The sequence below is a fragment of the Apaloderma vittatum genome, unplaced genomic scaffold (assembly GCF_000703405.1).
Source record: "Apaloderma vittatum isolate BGI_N311 unplaced genomic scaffold, ASM70340v1 scaffold14768, whole genome shotgun sequence".
Lineage (NCBI taxonomy): Eukaryota > Metazoa > Chordata > Aves > Trogoniformes > Trogonidae > Apaloderma > Apaloderma vittatum.
The window spans coordinates 11,385-34,588 of record NW_009731331.1 but is presented as its reverse complement, the minus strand read 5'-3'; the positions used below and the strand labels follow the sequence as shown (position 1 = coordinate 34,588).

The 23,204-nt window shown below is 40.8% G+C and overlaps 1 protein-coding gene across 1 annotated transcript in view; it reads left to right on the top strand.

Moving 5' to 3' along the window:
- ITSN1 (intersectin 1 (SH3 domain protein)) overlaps window positions 1-22,382 on the top strand; it is a gene marked incomplete at its 5' end in the record, with an annotated part of 67,383 nt that extends 45,001 nt beyond the window's left edge. Inside the window, 12 exons of the mRNA XM_009875148.1 lie at window positions 591-782; window positions 10,881-11,002; window positions 12,020-12,126; window positions 13,482-13,665; window positions 14,103-14,201; window positions 15,050-15,217; window positions 16,839-17,051; window positions 17,581-17,702; window positions 19,909-19,991; window positions 20,092-20,175; window positions 20,588-20,761; window positions 21,696-22,382. Coding sequence (XP_009873450.1) covers window positions 591-782; window positions 10,881-11,002; window positions 12,020-12,126; window positions 13,482-13,665; window positions 14,103-14,201; window positions 15,050-15,217; window positions 16,839-17,051; window positions 17,581-17,702; window positions 19,909-19,991; window positions 20,092-20,175; window positions 20,588-20,761; window positions 21,696-21,844 — 1,697 coding nt within the window. The remainder of the gene's footprint in view (window positions 1-590; window positions 783-10,880; window positions 11,003-12,019; window positions 12,127-13,481; window positions 13,666-14,102; window positions 14,202-15,049; window positions 15,218-16,838; window positions 17,052-17,580; window positions 17,703-19,908; window positions 19,992-20,091; window positions 20,176-20,587; window positions 20,762-21,695) is intronic.
- Window positions 22,383-23,204: the final 822 nt, after the last annotated feature.

The window sequence follows — 23,204 nt, the reverse complement described above, 5'->3', positions numbered from 1 at the left end:
AAATGTTTCCCAGACTTTTCTGTCCATTGACCAGTTCTGATGGAAAGTATGCTTTTCAGAACAGATTGGTGAGGATGCAGAATGCTATTTTTATAAATGTACAACAAACCTGGTGCTTTTGTGAGCAATATATATATATATAAAACAGAAGAGAAGTGTCAGGAGAAAGCTAACATCCTTGAAGTGTTTGACTTTTTCCAAAACTTTTAGATTTTGCCAATCTTCTTCTACTGCTGAGCACTTCCACACAAAAGTATCTTGGCTGTGATTCCAGGCAGGTTACACTGTTCTTAGTTTGCAGGACTGTGCTCTGCCCTGCACAGTGTGATCCTGACCCCTCAGCAAGCTCACAGAGAGCACAGCGCTGCTGGGAAGCTCTTATGGGTTTTTAGTCCACCTTGAGCTGATTTGTTGAGGGCTCAGCCAAGCACCAGTACAGGGGCACCGGAGAGAGAGGCAGGATCGGTTCAGGCCAGTGGAGTGTCTTGGCTCTCTACCGTGGCATCGGTGGCGTTCATCGTTGGCTTACGCGTAGCTTATGCTTTGCCAAAACCCTACAGGTGCGTCAGACCTCTTCCTTTATCTTACAGTGTGCCAAGTCATTGGCATGTATGACTACACTGCACAGAATGACGATGAGCTAGCGTTCAATAAAGGCCAGATTATAAACGTCCTTAACAAGGAAGACCCAGACTGGTGGAAAGGGGAGGTGAATGGACAAGTGGGTCTCTTTCCATCCAACTATGTGAAGCTGACAACAGACATGGACCCGAGCCAGCAATGTAAGTGACCCTCTCTGCTGCCGTGCTGTGATTGTGTCGAAACATGCAGCATTGCTGTGATTCTGCTGCGGTTCGCAGAACTCAAAAAGTTTCACCACTGCTGCACTTGTCAGAGTCTCTTTGAAGACCTTCTGTAATGCAAACCTTACTTTATGTTTGTTTTATTTTTAGTTCCCATCCCCTTTGTAGCATGTTACCCTTTTATCATTTTTGCACCATGCTGTTTACATGCCTGACTCATTTTCCTAGCTTGAATTTGCTCATTGTTTTGTTTTGCTTATGTGTTGTTTTCCTCCTTTTTCTAGGAATCATATGTTGTCCATCCCCCACTCAGGCTTGAAAGTCCTCAAAGAGACCCACTATCCCATATCACTGCCCAGAGGGATGATGGGAGATGCAGCCTTGATCATGTGGCTTCCAGCATGATCATCTACTGCCTTCTGAGTAGAAGAACACACTGCAGAGCAGTTTACCTCATTTTACATTAGTTGCATGTAATCGCAATGTTTGAGTTAATTACCTACAGATATAGACGCAAAATTAAAATGAAACAAAAAAAAACACACAAAAAAATCAGAGGATAGTGGGTCCTTTTGCGGCTTTCAGAGTTACCAAACTAATTTTTTTCACCTTCACACAGGTGCTTTCGGTAGTTTAAAAATTATTTTTAAATACGTATTTTAGCCTTTTAAAGGAAAAGTATAAATTAAGTTTCTTCATTGCAATTTTGTTTGTGCAAAAAGACCCACTATCAAGGAATGCTGCATGTGCTATTAAATTGTTCCAAATGTCCATAAATTTGAGACTTTATGTATCTTCCTTTTTTTATTGTTCACTTGTCCAGTGTTGTCAATATGTCCTTTTTTTTAATTATTTTTTTTAATTACAAAAGAACAGAAGGAGTTAAATCAGTTTAAGGAACTTTATATGTGCCCAATTACGGATAAGGTATTTTATTGTAGTTATTGTACTGTATGTATCAGGTGTTCCTTGTTGAGTGTGTAATACATTGTGGAGAGAAGAAATTAATTTCCTCCCAATGCAAGAGATATTAACCTTGCATCATGTTATCCCAGTTATGTTAATTTTATTTTGCACATTACTTGTAGCTGCATTCAGTTAGAAAACACCTTGGTTTGTGTTTGTCTCAGATGTTTCGCTTTTTGCATTTTCGTATCAGAACTCAACAGAACGCTACATTCATGTGGGATTTGAGAATTAATTTCTTTATTTTCATCTTGATCACGTGAAGTTTGATTTCTCATTTTTACTTCCTTATGATTATGGAACAACACATTTTGAACAAGTGATTTTCCTGACAAGAAAGAATGTATAGAAAGATCTCCCTGCAATTAATTTCCGATGTTTACATTTTTTTAAACTAGACTGTGGAATTTATACAAATTAATATTAAATGGAGCTTACAGTCAAGTTTATGTACTAGATGTGCTGTAGCTAAGCCATGTTTGTCTTTCCAGCCTTAGTGACAAGCTCTGGATGAAATGCGTGGTGCTGTCAGTGCAGAAACCTTCTCTCTCTTCCTAATGCCTCAAGCACAATATAGCCGTTCTACTAATTACTTTACCATCTAGTTATGTTCTGGTTTATGTATTTCATTTATTTCTAAATTTCATGCTGGCAGTGTTGTAGCGTTTCTAATCCCGCCCCATCTCCCTCTTCCTGACCCGTCGTGTGGTGCAAAGAACAAGTGAAGCTCCTTATTCAATTGCACTTCAGTATTTCATCAATATGAATGTAAATTATATAAATATATAAAAACCTGCAGCTTTAACAACTGTAATACAGCCTTTAAAATTAGTTACATGTATAGATAATTAAATTCTTCATATAAAAGATAGACTAAAATGTGTTTGTTGTCTTGTTGCTGTGTACACACAGAATTCACCAAGTGGCATTGGGGCATGTAATGAATTTGCCACCAGAATAGCCAGAAGCCCACCTGTTTAATTTCAGAATGACATTTGTCTTCTTTCTTTGAATGTTATTTCGATGTAATTGCTCAGATTGGTCATGATTATGTGCAAACTTCTGCACCTTTCTTTCTCAGTTTGGTGGTTTCTACATGTTGCAAATCAGTTGATTTTTTTGACACTATACTGGTCGATGTGTTAAGTATTCTTTGTTGTTTTACCTTGGGTTTACATTGACGTAGGGTCTCTGTTTTATGCCAGAAGTTCTAGTCTTGAAACATGCACGGTTGCACAGAGTTTCTTTCTTTTTAGGATAGTATTTAACATGCACAATTTTTTCCTTTACCACTCTGCTGTTAAATTTCTTTTTTTTCTTCTCCATCATACCCACTTGCTGAAAAATGTTCTGCTTGGTATGACAGAAATTGAACAGATCATAACACTTATTTTCAGTGCCCATTGTTTTGTTAACTGAGGATGATGTAGCCAGATTTTACTCCACTATTTCAATATTTTGTGCATTAAAATATTATTTTAATGAAAGGATATCTCTGTTTTCCCCTAATGAGCTGTTCTGTTGAAAGATTTATAACTTGACTGAAAGCGTTTGTCCTAAGGGACATTTTGGTTTTTATGACTTCAGGCCAGAAGTCTCTTTATATATTGAAATATTGGCAATACTTTGGATAGAGGGGATTCAGATGGTGCTTTTTTTATCACGTTACTTCAAGTGAGAATTGCAATAAAGATGTAATAATGTGCTTCTTAAAAATTCTGAGAGTGCTGTCTCATAAAAGATTTTCAAAATCACGGTGACCTGAAAATTTCTGGGATGGTTTTTCTACTGAAGTGAAAGTTACAGCCTGAAGTTGTCCCTCTGTACGCGCACGCACACACACAGCTTTATCAATCTGTTTTTGAGAACAGTTAACTCACAAAAACTTCAAAACACCTTTAAAATGTCCTAGACAAAGATATCTGAACTGTTGTAGCTTATGTTGATACACAGTGTTGAAATATCTACAAAGTTTATTTACTTGATTATTAAACTTTTTACGTGTACTACTATAGCTTGGCACATGGTAGTGTTCAAATCTTCCTCATCATCAGTGATTTCTGTTGAGTAGCAGGGAATGTGCTGCTACTTGTCTACATTTTTGGTTATATATATATATATAAAAAAAATATTGATGAGAACAAGAGTTTGAAAGCAACTCTTTAATAAAGAAAATGGATTATTTCCATCAACAAGAATAGTTTCCAGGGTTGTGTCTCCATCCAGTTTTCACCCTCTCTTTGCTTCCCAGTTCATCTGAAAAGGTCTTTAACCTCCCAAGACACGCAGTCCCCTCCCAAAAACATAAATCCGTGCTGCAGCAAGCAAAGCTGTCTCCAAAAGAGCGCTTCCCTCCCGCGAGGGAGATGTGCCTACACTCTTTTTTCCCTCGGTCCTTGAACTTTTGGCTGCAAGGCCAGCACTAATCCCAATCGAGGCTGAAACAAGACTTAGTTGAAAATAAGAAAATAAGAAGCCGTTCGGGTGATTTTGGAATTTGTTCATATTTTAAGTTAGCCTTAAGAAAAAAGAGCAGTCTCTCTGCTGCTTAGTTAATGAAATGCTTTCTTTGTATTCACTTTCGTGTGCTGAGTACCTTTTCCCTTTGTACAGGAGCTGTCATTTAAGGGCTGTAGAGGAGACTGAACATAGAGACCACTTCAAGTGGTGGTGGGTTATTTTTTTTCACAGCTTTTTCTGTTTATCTTGAGAAGAATTTCCTCTGTATTCAGCTGCTGAGGAAGAATTCCCATGAATGTTCTTTCAGGGAATTTGTTGATACCAATACCAGTACTTCAAACCTGTCTTGAGACAACTCAGTCTAAAACATGGGTTTATCAATTACATTTTGCTTTGTATTCAGAATCAGATTTATTTCAATCTCAATTATTTTGGAGCTTCTGTAGGATCTCTTTTAGTCCCCATGAGCTCACTGAACTCATTTTAAAATGGTCTATTACCATAACCTTTCCAGCAAGGCAACAAAATAACTGCATGTTCTCTGGTTTTAAAGCAGTTCTTTTTAGTTCCTTGCGATTATTGACTCTATTTAACTTCTTGTTAAATAGCTTCTTGTATGCAGCCCGCTTCTGATTACAATAAATGGCTTATTTTTAACTTTTTTTTAGACCACTTCAATAAAACCAGGGACACCATAGCTCAAATACTATTTAAACAGCTGAATTGCAAGCCAAGTGCATGCACACAGGCAGCCGGATGACAAGCTGCTGCTTAGCTAAATAGAAAGCACTAAGGTGACCTTTCAATTCCAAACCCTGAGTGAGTGTTTTCAGAAGGTTGTCCTGGGTGCAGTTAAAAACGTAAATTATTTTCACAGAGACTTCATTTCCCACATGTAGACTTTATGGGCTTTGGTACTTGTTGTTTGATAGCCTGCAAAGGAATGCTTTGCCATGAATAAAGATTCATTTTGAGTTCTTGTCCGTGTGAAGAGACATCAGGAGAGTTGCGTTAACTATCTGGTGTAACCTGGTAACGTTCCTAGTATGTGTAAACATAATTCTGATACGCTCAACAAATCTCTGTAGCTTGTTACAGCAAGTTTCATAGCTGTTTCATTCCTCTCCCCTTTCCATACGTCATAATTTGGAAACTTCGTTTCAAAACCAAACCTCAAGAAGCATCCCTGTAGCGTGGCACAGAAAACTCAGATGGCAATATCTGCATAGAGCCAGAAAGTAATTTGGATCAAACCTGTACCTCATCTTCTATAACTTTTATTAATCCTGTGGAGCGACACAGAGTAAGAAGTCAGATTGTAGAGCATGTTTAAACTTGTGAAATAGTTGTAATTAAGCTTTTCATGGAAAAGGTAGCTGTTGGTGTCTGAAGGTAGGAAGATGTCCATACCAGAGGTATCTGTCCTACAGCAAGCGGGAGTAGAGCTTTCGGAAGGTGTTGTGCTCCCTAAACGCAGGATTTGGCCCCTTTTTCCAGTACAAGCTTCTCCATTTGTTTCTTCATGCCCTGCCTATCCTTGCCAGCCTGACATCTCAGACAAGGAGGAAGCTCTGTGCCTCTTAGGCCTGTCCAGGTACCAGCTATCACCCAGAGAGTGCTGATCCGATGGGATGTCTTGCCCAGGGAAGTGGTGGAGTCACCGTCCCTGGAGGTGTTTAAGGAGAGGCTGGATGTGGCACTTAGTGCCCTGGTCTGGCTGATGTGATGGTGTTGGGTCGTGGGCTGGACTTGATGATCTCAGAGGTCTTTTCCAGCCTCAACAATTCTGTGATTCTGAGATGCTGCCAGCTCAGCTGGGTACCCACCAGCAGACAGCTGGGAACTGGTGCCAGTGCTGGCAGAGTGCTGCTCAGAGATGGGCTCAATCAGCGTTGCAGGTGCAGGTTTTCTATAACCTGGCCCCGATGGCTGAAACCAGATTCATGGGGTTTATCCTTTGTTGGGTTTTTTTTTGGAGGGGAGGCACAGAAAGACCTGAATCCAGGAAAGATAATGGCTGGAGGTTTGCCTGAGAAAGTGACAAAAAAAAGAAAAAAATAAAAATTTTTGTTAAAAGATTTGAACTTGTAGAATGCTGCATTTAGTTACCACATTTCTGATTCCAAGTGAAGTACCTGTGCAGCATCTTTGGTTTTGCAAAAGACAATATAAAACTGGACCGTGCAGCTCCTTCTGCTTGGATCCAGGCTGATGCTCTTGACTGATTTGCTGTTACGGTACAATAAGTGGTCAGATAGGTCCCGAGTTATAATTCAGAGGTGAGCTTTAAAGCTACCCAATGTGAAAAAAGCCAGTCCAGGAGTCAGTTAACTCTGCCCATTTATATCTTTTTTTGCATCCATGCCATCACGTGTAGGATTTTATTCTCCCAAGCAGATTCTGGAAAAAAAGTGTTAGACATATTCTGTTTTTTTTCTAGAAGGATTTAGTAGGTTTCCTTCCTAGCTGTCTCACCTGTTTTCTTCCCCTCCTTCCCTACTGAATACTAAAACTTCTATTTTTTTTCCATAGAAAGTAAATTACTGACCTAAAACACTGCAGAAAAATTTTACTATTGCAAAATGAAGATGGTGGTAGCATATCACAGGTTGAGGACTGCACTTGGGCATCTTCCAGAATTTTAAAAATAAAAGGAAAACCGAGATTATTATGAAAGATCCTTGAGTCTGTTTCTTGGCCTCTGTGGACTGGCAGTGGCAGTTCCTCCACCTGACAATAGGTGACTGGTGCAAACCGGAGGAGGAGGCACGTGTGTTGGTGGTGACTGGTCTTGGCAAAAACAAAGTATTGCTTAATATTTTTGCAAGTGGGACTCTCCAGACTTGTTTCTAGATCCTACTTCCATCCATCTCAGAGGGGAGCACAATGCTCTAGCAATAAATGGACATACTAGTCCAACTGAGAAATTCTGAACAGGCTGAAATCATTGATAAAGCTGTGAAATGGGATTTTGCTCCCTGCCAGGAGCTTGAGATGAGAGATATCATCAGACTCTGTGCTGTCCTCAGCAAAAGCCTGAGGTAGTCTCTCAGTGGAGGGTCCATCCGACAAGACATTTATGGGAAACTGGTGGCTGCATCTGAAGCAAGTTGATTAGAAGTTGGAATGGTGAAATGCTGTGATTTGTCTGAGGGAAGGAATGCTTATCATGATGTGCAACTCTCTCGTGTTTAAGGTTTTGGAGGAAAAATGTGAAGTAATTTTTTACTGCTTCTGGTTCCCTGTAATAGAACAGATTCATGTCTACTGTGATCTTGTCATTATGGACTGGGCCAGCATGAGATTTACAGGGAAATCTGGCAGTTACATTGTTTAAAAAATCTTCCCAAATTAGAAGAACTCAGAAGTTATGCCCATGTACATGGATCAGCAAATTCCACAGCTGAAAAAGCAGTATCTTGTGCATTGCTTTCAAGCGTAGTGCTTAGCTTGTGAGACCTGTGCTTCCAGGGATGACTTTGTAAGGAAAAGGAACAACATGTTTGCTTCCTAGAATGATATTTGAAATTGTTTTTTCATTTCTAGAATCCCTTAATCCTATGGGTCCTATGGTGTTAGGAGGTCAAAGCAGAAATTTCTATTTAGAGCATTTGTATGTTGGTTCTCGAAGTCCAGACAGAGTAGCCAGTCTGATGAGTCTGTGCAAATCCCTCTGTTTGGGTATTCAATTAGAGGTGCTAGTTATTCAATTAGAGGTACTGGTTATTCAATTAAAGGGCAGAAAATTGTCTACGCACAGCACTGTGCACCTGCGAAGTTAGCTATTGTAATTTCCCCGTTCTCTTCTGTGTTTACTAGAGTGTAACTAAGGATTCCAATTCGGCACCTCCTAGGTGGGATCCGGCACTCAGAGCAGAAAAGAAAATCTGAAAGAATGGGATGTTCAACTGAAGAAACAAATGCCAGTGCCTGATTTTAAGTACTCGAATGGCTGTATGCATGAGGGACTTAGAATCATAGAATCATAGAATGGCCTAGGCTGGAAGGGACCTTAGAGATCATTTTAATCCAGACTCCCTGTCGCCAGGGATGCCACCTCTCGACTAGATCGACTTGTGTACTTTAAGTTAGAAACATTAACCAATTCTACGAAGAGATCCTGTACTTCACCCACAGTGGAGCTTTCCCATCTGTCGGTGGAAATGTCTGATATCAAGGGTGCTTTCTAGCCCCTTGCAGGAGTCCCTTTTAGTGCATTGAATTAATGAATGATATTATTACAGCTGCAAGTGGAATTTAGATGTTCATAAAAGTACTTTGCCCAGTACTTTGGCGTCCGTGAAATACTAGCTAGAGCCCTATGGCCTGAAGTTCCCACTTGGAAAGGGCCCAGTTCTTCTTTAGTGTTTTTATTACAAATACAAGAAAAATCTTCGTACTTGTGCATCTCATGAATAAAATCCCTAATCAGAAAAGTGTCTCCTGCATGTTCTGCTCAGATTGAGGCAGGCTATTTTCCCAAATATTTAGTGTTCAAAAGTAGATCATTTGTTGAAGTTCAGAGTAGCCCATTTATATCCCAGTTGGCTGGCTGTCAAGGTAGCCGCTGAAATATATTACGATTCAAAATGTTAAATGCTTCTTCTAAAAGCTTGGTGGTCGGAAAACACACTTGAAACCAAGGTCATCAGCGTCTTTGAACAGTGAACTTCCTCAGTCTCTAGAGAAAAATGATTAAACACTTTGTTCACTTTTAATGAAGCTGACAGTGCAAGGGGAGAACTAGTTCTGTTTATTAGACATCTGACTTGCATGATAACTGAGAAAGTGCTCTGAAAGCATCCATTTATTAAATAGAACTTTTGGCTTTTGAAAAGTGTGTAGTGCTTTAATTACTTTGGCATAAAATTGATAATTCTCAAAACTTGCTTTTCATTTCAAGCAAAGTTTCGGTCACATCTTCTGAAGTACTGCAATGTGCTATATCTCAAAGGAGAGTTACTCAGGATGCTTGTGCTTCCAATCTGATCTGGTTTCATCTTCTTAATCATAGATGAAACTACTTTGGCTCCCTGTATCTACTTTTCTTTGTCTTTCTTTTCGTTTTAGTTATTTTTTCAATCAAATCTGTCATTGCTTTTCCAGGAGCACATATTAGTTGAAACAGCAGTTGAAAGTAGTCCATGAAAAACTTAATCGCAATACAAGCGGACCTTGCTAGTGACATAGTGCAGAATCAGCTCGAGTTACATTAAGGAAACTAAAAATGCAATAAATACTATCTGACTATTAACTTTATATGCAAAGAACTAAACGAGTTGTTCGCAGTGTGATGTGATTGGGAGCGGCAGTGGTTAACTTCGTGAAAGCACGTACAAACATCTGATCTAAAGTCATCCCTGTCAGGTCTCAGTAGATTGAGGTCGTTGCTGATGCTGTTAAACAACATAAAAAAACCCCTTGACCATTTCAAACCCCATGAAGCAAAAGTCCTCTTGAGTATTTTTCAGTCAGAACTGGAAGGAGAGAATTAAACTGAAGAATTTTCATTGTCTAGAAATAGTTGTAAATAGTACATTTATAAAGCAAAATGTTTTCAACCTGTTTGAAATAATCTTTTCTTTTTGAAATGTATTTTAGTTTGTGCAGAAAAGTAATACAAATAGTCTTAAAAGTGAAACTGGAAGAAAACGTTGTTTGCCGATCTCAGAAGAATTTAATTAAGCTCAGCTGAAACATACCATCTTACAGAAAAAATTGTAATTAAATGTTCTCTTCTAATTCAGACCAGAATATAAAATTTACAATTCTAGAATTTGTATAAAAATTCTGGCATCTACACGGGATAAGCACAAAGGAAGTGGGTTGCAAAAATAAAAGGACAAAATTGCTGGGAGACGAGTTCTTAGTCACAAACTTGTCCCATGCCTTTAAAGGTAAAGGAGGACAATAATCAACCCCTTTGGCTTGGCCTCTAAATTAGTGAAATCTGTGGAGCGCTCTCCATTGACTGTCATGCGTTCTGGCTCAAGTCCTTCGAATATTTAGAAGGAATTTTTAATTGAAGTGTGAAGATGTAAATAAGCTCTGCAATACCTTCTTGTTTAGGATGCTTGCCTTGACTAGAAGGATAAATGAATTTAAATACATTTAGCGTATCAATAAGTTGAGGGCTTGTATATAATTCTAAAATTCCCATCAGAGCGTTAGGGTCACTATAACAATTCTGTTCCTTTTTATGATATCCCTACCTTTTTTTTGGCAGCTATATCAGATGAAGTCTTTGCCCCCTTTTTTTATTAAAGCCATCCATTTTGAGATTTATTTTACAGTGTGGCTTCACTTGAATGACCCAACTAAAAAGGACAGTGAACTTCAGAGTGAGGTTAGAAATGAGCTGGTGGCAGTGAGGGGGACTTCTAAGCTTTGCTGTCAGAGAAAAGCTAGCACTTAGAAATGGCCTTAATTTTTTTTTTTTAAAAAAAGGGAAAAAATAGGTGTTAAATACAGTGTTTTGAGTCACTAAGACCTGAAGCATTGTTAGCCTTGTGCCATTATGTGTCAGTAATGATTAAGTGAACTGAACAGGCAGTAGTTTACTGTTCATTAAGTGTTATTGGAACTGCTACAGATCTGAATCCGTTTGCCAATGACTGTAAGTAAAATCTAGGATCATCTTGTGTTTTCCAGGGTGTGCAGACTTGCATCTTCTGGATATGTTGACACCTACCGAAAGGAAAAGGCAGGGATACATCCACGAGCTCATAGTCACAGAAGAGAACTATGTAAATGATCTGCAGTTGGTCACAGAGGTAAGACGGTACAGCAGCTTTAGGAGCAGGTTTTAATCACTCATCTTTTTAAAACAAATCCATAATTTCACTGTGCAAACTCATATCACTGCCGTGTTTGACTTTCTAGGGCTTACCTGTATTAAATTTCATATATATGCCCCCGCCCTGGAAGTGTTCAAGATGAGGCTGAATGATCCTCTGAGGAACCTGGTCTAATGGGAAGAGTACCTGCCCCTGGCAAGGGGCTCAAAACTAGATGAACTTTATCCCTTCCAACCCAAACAGTGCTATGATTCTATTCTATCTATCTGTATAGAGATATATATGCATATGTGTATGGTGTGTTGCAACTAATGTAAAACTCTTGGTCACTGTCACCAAAACAGATGTTTAAAGTATTGTTCTTTTTGTTCCTGATTTTGAATGTTTATTTTTCATGTTTAAGTTCTTAAAGTGCATTTTGCACATTCACTGTGGTGCTCAGTTATCACATACTGTGATTTTTTTAAAATGCTACAAGGTGCCTGTCTTGTGTGGAAGAGAAAGGAATTAGTACAGGCAACTTTCTTAGAGAATTCTCTTGACAAGAGGAAAGCCTTTTTTTGAAAAAGAGGTCAACATAGGCAAACTTGAGACACTATGAGATATATTGTAACCTCTTCCACAAAGGAGTCCAAAGATGTATTTTCAGTTGTGTTATTAAAGTAATCTTGGGATATTTTGGAGGAGACCTCTGACTAAAATTCCTATGTTTCTAACAGCTGATCCAGGTCATAATTAACACCACCAGCACAAATTTAGGATATTCTCTTCTAAAGCCTCTTTTAATGCCACTCACAAACACGTTCTCAGGGAACACTGTGGATCTCTAGGGCCCAGCACATGTTTGAAGTCTGTTCCCCTGAGTGTCAAGCGCTACTCTCTGATGTAAAGGTTTCTCACCTCCAACCTGAGGAAATGAGCATCATCAGTCTTAGTCGCTTTGATTGTAGTTGCCACATACTTTCTAAATTGCTTGATTTTCTTAATCTGTAGATCTTCCAGAAGCCACTAATGGAATCTGAGCTGCTAACGGAAAAAGAAGTTGCTATGATTTTTGTTAATTGGAAGGAGCTGATTATGTGCAATATAAAACTACTGAAGTAAGTTTTTTTTCCCCCCATACTTCTCAATAACAAATTCCTGTGCCGCTCCCCCCAGCTTCTCCTTTTAGCTGCATGAAAATATTTACCACTTATGCAAATAGTAACAAAAAGGGCCATGCATTTTTCCCTCGTTGGAAAAAACAAAATATTAAGTGCTTGCTGTGACTTACTGTTGTTGCGCAAGAAAAAATACAGCACTTCTTTGCTGAGTAAGTATTTGCACTTACTTTGCTCTTGGTGTACATGCACTCCAGATAGCAAGATCTACTTGACTACTCCTGAGCAGCGATGCCTGACAAGGTTACCCACAGTCCTGCCTTAGATTTTTATTTCCATTATTGCAGCCCGTACCCAGTTACAGTCCTGTTATCCTTGAATGCTAAACAAGGCACAACGAGGTCTGCCTCCCTTATTCCGAGTTAGCTGATGCATTCCTTTAGTTATTGTAGGCTTACAGCACCTGGACGAGCTGTTTTGTGAGAAGTAGCACCAACGAAGCTTGGTTTCCTCTGGATTTGTGTTCAGCGTGCCCTGCACCCTTCCTCCCAACACCTCCAACTTCTGCAGCCCCAACTCACTACCATGAAACTCCATGCAGTTCAAGTACCCTCATTTCTCCCTTCATTCTCTGTGGCTTCTGATGGATCCAGTTTCTTCCTGCTTGCGTCCTTCTCGCTCACGCCTGCTGCTCCAGCTGTGTTTGGTTTGGAGGCACGTGCACACAGGTTGATCATCTGGTCATGACTGGAGAAACTGAGTGAGGGTTGAATTAAACCCTCATCTTCATAAGCAAGAGGATTGAGAAAATTCCTTTTTTCCCTGCTGACCTGCAATTTTCATTGAACCTACAGGGATTTTATAACTTTGAGATATCTCCCTTTTTTTGTAAAATATATTTGAAAATGACCCACAAATTGAGGACAAATGCAGGCAGCTCAATGACAGTACATCTCCTTTCCTTAGGAAACCAGGCTAAAAATGAGAAGTAGCTTTGAGCTTAAAGTAGTGGTAAGGATTTTTTCCCTCATTGAGGAGTGTTACCTGTTACTTTCTTTATAAACTAATAGAAAAGGAAATTGCATTCCTTTTTATATTGTATCTGATCTGGCATTGCATTAAGTTCATGTCAAATAACAGTTTGGTTACCACAAGAGGGAAAGGTGTTGGCTTGGGGTGTAATCTTGATTACTGTGTTCTTACAGTACGCAATAAATCTTGTGGCTGATCTCTTTATTATTCAGGGGTCCCTTTGTTTCAATAACGAGTAAGAAATCAAACCATTTTATTTCTTAAGTGAGGAATCGTTCTTTAGTGGTCTACTTATAAAACACACATCACCTTTTCCTGTTCAGGGCTTTGCGTGTGCGTAAGAAGATGTCTGGGGAGAAGATGCCCGTGAAGATGATTGGTGACATACTGACAGCTCAGCTGCCACACATGCAGCCTTACATTCGGTTCTGTAGCTGCCAGCTCAATGGGGCAGCGCTCATCCAGCAGAAGACAGATGAAGTCCCCGAGTTCAAGGAGTTTGTTAAAGTAAGAGAAGCCACAGTCACCATAGATTTTGGATGCTGTAAACTTAGCATATGGTTTTGCTAATTTGCGAGGCATAGTCTCAGATAGCGCCCTGTGTTGGGCTAGAATGAAGAATCTTTAGACAAGCGCTCATTGAAGGAATACATCTTTTCGTTGAAGGAATACAACTATCAAGCCATAAAGTACTTTGTTTAATAATGGTTTTGCTGTTAAATGCTGGGACAGTAAGCAGAGGCCCTTCTCTTGTACAGGCAAGGCAGGTGAAGAACATGTAAAAAATACAAGACATTCTATTGCACTGGCATAGCAATCTAAGAATGGACTTAGCTGGGGCATGATATTCATTTGTTGCCTTACCTTTTCCTTTCTTGGAGGAGCTCATTTTGCAGGGTTTTAAACAAACTGACTAACACCATTTTACCTCTCTAATGTTTCAGAGGTTAGCAATGGATCCTCGCTGTAAAGGAATGCCACTATCAAGTTTTCTACTAAAGCCTATGCAACGGGTAACAAGATACCCACTAATAATTAAAAATGTACGTTCTTTTGCAAAGACGATGGGTTTGGTGCTGCTTTGCTCAGAGTTTAATTGCAGGGTAGTTTCCCTATTTGTGTCAGACTTGGTCACTGTTAGATATCCGATGTAACAGGGAACGTGGGGTATCCTTTTGTATTGATCTCACTGAAGAACATGCAGTAACTCATATGGCTTCTGTGAAATGACTTGGTACTTCCATTAGAAAAAAGGCCAAGGCTTTCACACAAAGAACCAGAAGTCCATAAATGCTAAATGAAAACTTGAAAATTCGGGTAACAGGAGTAATGGGTTGATCTTATGCTCATCTCTGCCTTTTTCCACAGTGTCATTCCCTCCGCCTAGCCTGGGAAAAGGCATTCAGTGTGCAAGCCTGAATGCCAAATTGTTGCAAGTTGCCTTATTGCACAGCTTAAGTTGCTGGATAACTTACAACCCTTTCCTAACTTTCATTTGTCACCTAATGCTTACCATCCCGAATAATGCTATTGAACTTGGCCCAAGACTTTCGCAGGAAAGAGTCGTAAATTGGATGTTGGCCTTTAAGAGATTCCTTAAACAGGCACGGATGTATTTCTGTATGTGGCTGGAATTTACATACTTACATCAGAAGAGTGAGCAGTGTACTGATGCAAAGGCTCTGCAGGCAGGAGTTTATTGCAGCTATCCATAAACAAACTGTGAGTTTGTCTCCTATTTTTCATGTTTGTCAAGGAGGAAAGGAAATTTGGAACATACTGGCTGGCTCTGATGAAAATAAAGAAATAAAACAGAAGTATAGGGTTGACAATATGAGTGCACTTTAACTGCAGCTAATGGATAAGGCTAATGTATTTTATTTATCTGTAGATAATAGAAAACACTCCCGAAAACCACCCTGACCACAGTCACTTGAAGCATGCTCTTGAGAAAGCAGAAGAATTATGTTCTCAAGTAAACGAAGGCGTGCGGGAGAAGGAAAATTCAGATAGACTGGAGTGGATCCAGGCTCACGTTCAGTGTGAAGGCCTGTCGGAGGTAAACAAAGTCCTGTCTAGAGTAACGCAAATGTGGGCGCACTTCTCCACCAGTCGGGAAGAAACCATGGCTCACTTATGGCACTGCATCAGGGGACAAACAGTGTAATTAATCAAGTCATATAATCTTCAATCCTTTGCTTCCGTCTTTCTTTGGCTCCCTTTCACCCCTGCATGTGACACTTTTTGCTGCTCGTGTTACTGCCTTCCATATGATAAACGCTGCTTTTGTTGCCTGGCTCTGGAGTAGCACCAGGTTCAGCACTGCAATTTTCAATCATGACTTTCCATTTTCATAGCTCTTTAAAATCCAATGCTTCTTGTACTCCTGAAGCTATACCTAACCACTTTGGAGTGCTTTAAAACTCATCACAGAAAATATTTTTCCTGAGAAAAAATGGTACACATTTTGAAAACTCAAGAATACTGATCAAATCCCTCTCAAGACTTTACAGAGAGAATCACTGCCTCCTATTACATGTTATTTTTTCAGGTCCCATGCTAAGTTTCTCTACTGAAACTATAATGAGAATATTGTGTCGGTATGTCCTGCAGAAGGATGGAGGATATTTTGTTGGTGAAGATAATAGAGGCAGACAGATCACAACTTGATTTTCAAAGTATGCATTGAGTTTTCAGTTCCAGAAGATAAAAAAGTAATTAGAGCTGGTTGGTTTATAAACTGGAAATAATTGCATTACATCTTATGAAATCTAACTGTTTCAGGGGAAATACATGCATGACAATCTCTAAAGGGTCAAAGACACATTTAGCTGTCCTACAACTAGTACCTGAATGAAGGTGGCTGCTTTTATCTTCCTTACATGATATCGGCCCTAGGACACCAAAAATATTACCTGAAAGACCAACTGGCCTCCTTCTGACACAGTAGTGCCAGTAGCTGCAGCCCTGAATCTGTGGCGAGAAACAATCCAGCCTTCCCCTGGTTTTCTGTCTGCAAAAGGAGCCACTCCAGATCTCGCTGTCTGACTGACTGAGATGGCAAAAACTGTACCACCACCTAGTGAAAATAAACCTGAAAATACCACTTTAGGAAAGGGAAAGCCTCTACTCATCTGGTAACAAACTGCAGATGAGTCTTAAATTCTGCCAGTTCCAGCCAGTGGTCAGCAGCTGTCCTCCAACCCCAGGTATTGTGGGTGAACAAAGACCAGCTACCTGTAATTCCTTTGGTGTGTTTAACAGATGAAATTCAAACACAGTTCAGAAATCCAGTCCTTGTTAAGAAAGCTCAGTGTTTGGAGAGGCTATTCGCAGAGCTACTGCTAATCCAGGACAAGTCATCCTCAGCTCAGTTCCACTCACGGAGATGCATGCGCATGGCAGAGAAACTCAAAAGGAGGCACAAATGCTTTTGGCTTGTCTTGGACTGTCCAGACCATGCCCCGTGCAACTGATGGGCTGCCTCAAACTTTTTTTTCATGTAGCCTTTCTATGAATTGCACTGCTTATCCTGCGCGAGGCAGAGACATTGCTCGTCATCCCTGTGACACAAATGGAAATCAATGTCAGGACTCAAAACTATATTTGATCTCTTTCAGGGGAACCTCGATTGTTTTACTTTATACAGTGCGTTGTTCTTCTTCTTCTACTTTTCGCAGCAACTCGTATTTAATTCTGTTACAAACTGCTTGGGACCGCGCAAGTTTCTGCACAGTGGGAAGCTCTACAAAGCCAAGAGTAACAAGGAACTGTATGGCTTTCTGTTCAACGATTTCCTCCTCCTGACTCAGATCATAAAACCTCTTGGCTCTTCTGGCACAGACAAGGTCTTCAGCCCCAAGTCTAATCTGCAATACAAAATGTACAAAACTGTAAGTACCGCTCTTAAATGGCAACTAAGACGGTTGTACTTTAACAGAGCCTATAGCGGGCAACAGCTCCCATACCAAATGTGTGGGCAGTAAGCTTTATATAGAAGAGGTTTAAAAGCTTTGGCATATGCTGAGGATTCCAGGGAGTGATGGTGAGAAAGCTGTTTGTTTGCTTTAGCGAGATAAGAAAAGATGCTTTTGAAGTTTTGCTAAAAAGACCTCTGCAGCAAGAGGTCACATGTGTCAGGGAGTGATGGGGGGAGCAGTGCTTGCCGCTCTTTGTGGGCAAGGAGAGATTGCGATGCTTCATGAGGCTGCTTGATTACTTCAGAAGTGTTCCCAGACTCTGGAGGCACCTATATCTTTGATAATAAGATTTTAAATTTTTTTTTTCTGGAGAAAGATAGGAGGCAGGCAGAAGGGAAAAGATGCTGCATGCACAAGATGGATCTGTTGTACATTGCTCTGTGTTGAATGTATCTGTTCAGAATTATGTGGTAGAACTCCAGCTTTGCCTAATGTTTTACAGCCCATTTTTCTTAATGAAGTACTAGTAAAATTACCCACAGACCCTTCTGGAGATGAGCCCATCTTCCATATCTCCCACATTGATAGAGTCTATACGCTCCGGGCGGAAAGCATTAATGAAAGGTGAGTACCTGCACAGGCCAGGTTAGTGCTGAATTTGACAAGTCTGGCGCAAACATATGTGGTGTACATGTGCACAGCAGTCTCCAAGCAGTTTATCTCACAAGACTGGAGAGTTCCTTCTGCTTGAGAATAAGCTGATAATGAATATATGAAAAGCAGGGAGAAATAATGATGTTTCTGGTAAGACCGACAGTGAAATGGCTAGGAAAGGTCATATAGGTCATTTCACAACATTTTATGTTAGCATAAGGCAGCCAAAAGATGCAATCCTATCTTCATTGAATCATAGACTCACAGAATGGTTTGAGTTGGAAGGGACCTTAAAGATCATCCAGTTCCAACCCCCTGCCACGGGCAGGGACACCTCCCACCAGACCAGGTTGCTCAAAGCCCCATCCAGCCTGGTCTTGGACACTTCCAGGGAGGAATTATTCTGTTAACATCTTTTTGTTTGTGCCAGTGCACGCGTTTGTATGGCTGTATGTTGAATGACATTGAGAAACAGGTCAGAATTAGAACTTGAAGCAAAAACCTAACAAACTAAACCCAGTTATTTTTCATCCAATTCAATTCAGACTGAAACAGTTAAAGGAATGACAGTCTCAAAACCTCAGCTGGTGATTTTTATTTCTGGCAAGCTTATGGAGACAGGATTATGCTGTCTTGTACTGAAAAGGCCTTATACTGTAAGGCCTTGGAAGATAACTTTTGTTAAAAAATGAAAGCTGAAAGTGCCACAGGCCCCTCCCCCATAATATAGACAATCTTTACTTCCTGCCTGCCTGACAGTGTTATTCAATATTATTTATGCATATAGTTTTTCTTGCAAAAGATTGTACTTTTATGGATCCCATTTGTCCTTTGGGGTGCTGTCTGTCCCGCTGTGCCATCGAGCGGATGAGCATTGTGGTTAAACCCTTGGCAATGAAAGTTGACACAGCCTTTTCAACTTGGGATCCGTTGCACGAATCAGACTATAGCAAAACCATCTGTTCTGTGTCAGAGCACTCACAGCAGTAGTCAGAAACATCTAAACTCTGCACTCTGTTGCGTGCTACAGGGAACCACTGGTGGAAGAAGCCAGATCTTCATATACTGAAGCCCTCTGAAGGTGCCTGCCTCTCTCCATTCACTGCAGAGAGAACCCACAGGGACTGCTTTCCAAATTTGGACACTGTAGTCAAATGCTTTTACTTATAAGAGATACAGCTTTTGACTGTCTTTTGTGCCAGAATTGCTTACTATAATAAATGCAGCATTTTAAGTGAGGTACTTCCATTATTCACTTGCTTTTAACTAAGAGCCTCAGAAATAATGTATTAGCATCAATGAGTGATTAATTTGCCAGTTTAATCTTAAAAGACCTTTGTGATCAAAGGCTTCACTTACTTCTGAAGCTGCCATTTACCATTTAGGGCTGAGCTGGAAAGCAGAATTATCCTTAAGTGTTTTGTTTTCTTGAACAGCTCTCTATGCCGAGTACAGGTGAGTGTTTAGACCCAAATCCAGGCCAGAGTAAGTAGCAATGCCCTCTAGAGTGGCAGCCCTTCATTTTTGGATCAGAAATGGATCCACAACTTTTAAACTCTCTCATTATGCCTTGGTTTGGGTCTCAGGCTCTCTTGTATGTCACAGCAGTTCTTCTAAAGCCTTAAGATCCCTTGGTACCCTTCTTCCATGCTTTTTCATTGTTAGTCTTTCAGTTGACTATATATAAAATGCCCAGTAGGGAACCAAGGTCATTCATCATCTGTGTACTCTCTGAGTTATGCTTCGTATGTCCCAAGGCTTAGAAGGATTTTGGTATGAAACCTCAGGGGTCAAGAAAAGTGGCCATGTCTGCAACACAGCTGTCTTGTATCTGCTGGCTACAAGAAGATAATTTTTTACAACAAAGCAAAAGGCTCGATGAAAGCAAACCTATTATCTATACCTTTTGGTTTCTCACCAAGTTCCTCCTTCTTGCAGTTCTCTTGAGCTTGCTTTGTGTAGTGGGATCTGCTGGCTTGGGACTGTTAAATTCCTGTAAGTGCTCTAAACTCCAGTGAGATTTCTTCCAGGCAGACAGATTCAATGTAGCAAAGCCTGTGATGGGGTCAGAGACTTGGCTGGGAAAGAGGGACAGCTTTACTTTCGGCTGCTGTGCACCAGGGAGGAAACATTAAAATAATATTTTGTAACTTTTTTCTTTCCCTTCCTTCTGAAGGACTGCCTGGGTTCAGAAGATCAAAGCTGCTTCAGAACTGTACATAGAGACTGAAAAGAAGAAGAGGGAAAAAGCCTACCTAGGTACAGCATGGGATGGCAGGGAGGTCTCATCTTTTGTGGAAAAATCCATGGGCAGGAAAATACGTTAATGACTTTTCTCTCTCCTCTTGTTTCACCGCAGTTCGCTCACAAAGAGCAACAGGCATTGGGAGGTTGATGGTGAATATTGTTGAAGGCATTGAATTAAAACCTTGCAGGTCCCATGGTAAGTGTCTCGATTTTTTCATAGCGTGGTTTATCAGACTAGCTTTGAAGGAAGTTCTGTCCAAAACATGTTTTTGTTTAATGAAGCAGTTTTAATGAACTTAAAATATGCAGAAATGATTTTGTGCAGTTCAGTAGTAGTCATACGGTTGTACTGCATTAAGCTTTTGTTTTAGACAAACTTAATTTCTGCCACATAAGCCATATTGTAAGAGATTGTAAGTCATCAGGTCCTGAAATGAAGAGTGGAAGGTGCTCAGCACCTTGCAGAGCAGTGTCCCTGTTCATCATAATGGTTCTGAGGCCACAGTCTTTCTCCTGTGCATCAACTGTAGGAGCAGAAGGATATTTAGGAGGAAGATCACACGCCTAAAAATGCGGTTACTGTTTTCTGTTTGTTTCCATCATACCAGGAAAGAGTAACCCATACTGCGAGGTGACGATGGGCTCTCAGTGCCACATTACGAAGACAATACAGGACACCCTCAACCCAAAGTGGAACTCCAACTGCCAGTTCTTCATCAAAGACCTGGAGCAGGACGTGCTCTGCATCACGGTGTTTGAGAGGGACCAGTTCTCCCCAGATGGTACGTAGCGGGCTGCCGCCCTTCTAAGGGCGTTTTGAAATCTCCCGTTTGGAAGAGGTACAGGCCTGCTAAGGTCGACTGTAGAACCAAAGGGTGGTTTGGGTTGGAAGGGACCTTTAAAGATCATCGAGTTCCAACGCTCTGTATACTGGGAACCTACTCACCTTTGTCTCCCCAGTGGAGTCATCTAGTATCAGCATAAAAGGATTGTAGCACTGTCTGGTTTTTGGGGGAGTTTCCTTTCTTGTGCAGCTTGACAACAACTAAAATGTGGTTTGCAATTCTGCTAAGTGTTAAAAAACCTCTGGGTGCTGTTTACAGATGGATAGATTAATGCAGGAGGGAAAGAAATGTCATGAAGTTCCCTTAATATGCAATAATAGTGGCAGAAGTGAATCCAGGATTCCTAACCTATTCTTATTTTATAACCTGGGATAAACAAACGGAGCATTGAAGAGTGTATTTTGGAGGCATAATCTCTTGGGAAGTATTTGGTTAGGACTGTCACTCATGTGGCCAGCGCCAGTTGGTCCATTGACCTCACTGCTGGTGTGATGCACTACTTGACACCATCCTCTCCAGAGGGCTTCACACTCGGTCTGAACTGTGCCATGGCCTTTGGCTTCTTTTCTAACGTATCATAAAATAAATAAGCTGCTGAAGCAAGATGGCTGTAAATTACACAGTGGATTTTTCTGCTTATGGTACCGTTTACTTTTAATGCTGCTGCTGTCTAATGGGGTCTAGCTAAAATCCTTGTCTCTGCGGATTGGCAGTCCTTGGCCTTCTTCAACTGCAAAAAAATAGTTGGACCAAAGACTTGTTTTCTTCTTTTGTTTCGTTTAGATGGAAGCTTAACTCCTGCGAATTAGCATTTTATTGCAACATAAAACAGTTGTGCCATTTCTGAGCGTGCTGTCTTTTTGCATTTCAGACTTTTTGGGCAGAACAGAGATCCGTGTCGCAGACATTAAGAAGGATCAGGGTTCAAAGGGACCAGTTACAAAGTGTCTCCTTCTGCATGAAGTCCCAACAGGAGAAATAGTCGTCCGACTAGACCTGCAATTGTTCGATGAGCCTTAGAAGGAAAGGGACCAATGTTTTATTTCAGTCTGAGTTCACTGCGATAGGCACCTGCAGAAGATGTCACAAAATCCTTGCTGGTGTGGTATGAAACTACTGCTTGCCCTTCACACGTAAGAGGGTTATCAAAGCAAACAGGAGCATCTTTGTGCCTTGATAATTCTCACTGAAAAATGAATCCCAGTTTAGTGAGGAGATCTCCCTCAATTTCTCTATGTGGAACTTGACGTTAGATTCCTGGGTTTATGAAATAACCCGGTTGTTTGTTGTGCTCCAGTCTGAAAGACTGGCAAACCACATAGGTTGCTGTTCTTGCTCCAGTTACCCTACTTTTTAATGTACATGGAGAAGGCAATGTTGGTAGGTTTTGGAGGCTTTCTGCAGGGTTTTCCCCCTTAAGGAATTCTGTGCCTGTTGCTCAGCAAAGTGATGTGTAAATGTAATGTGAATGGAAGGAGCAGTTCCGCAGTAAGAAGATCTTTGAAGATCTTTGTGATGGCACTGAAGAGACTTAGAAAATAAATAGTCTATATCTATAAACAGAGAAGATTCTATTAACATACCACTTCATGACTCACGTCGCCCCTGAAAATAAAATGCGTACAGGCCTTCTGCACAGAGATGAATGGCACTTGAGAAGTGCCCACCCGCTCGGCACCTTTGGAAGTTGCTGCTTTTCTAGAGGACTGTAGATATTTGAACAGTAAGCGAAGGATTAAACATAGAGCCCTGCTGAATGTCGTGCTATAGCACTCCGATACTCCTTTACTACTGCTGCTTGATTGTGTGACCGCAGGTGGATGGATGATCTGTCACCTGCAGTGGTGAAGGAAAAGAAAAAAATTCATTACTCTAGCTCAGGAAGCTAATTTCTGCCCTGCAGAGTCTAGTTTGCAAAGCAATCAGTGCTGGCCAGTTATTAAATTGTACCGTGCCTAACTGTGTTTGACACCGCATTACTGAATCCGGGGCAGCAGCGTCCCGTAGCTCACAGAGGTGGTTGCGGCAAGCTGGGGTGATCGCAGGTTTGGTGGCAGCGATAGGGGATCTGACCAGAGACCAGAGACAGAGGGCTTGTGGTGGTGCAGAGTGGGTAACCCCAAAGTAAAAGCCTTGTTGTCCTGTGGGGAGTGCCAGGGCTTATATATCCATTTAACTCCATGAATACACACATACAGGCCCACGTCCAGCAAACTTTCCCTGCATTTGGCCAAGCACCAACTTCAAGCGTGCACTTACGTCTTGTTTCCCTTAAGCACGTGCGTAAGTGCTTTGCTGAGTCTGGACTCGAGAGGGAATAGGCCCCTAAGAGTAAAATTCCTCTTTGTTCTGCTCGGATTCATTTTGTTCATGACCTATC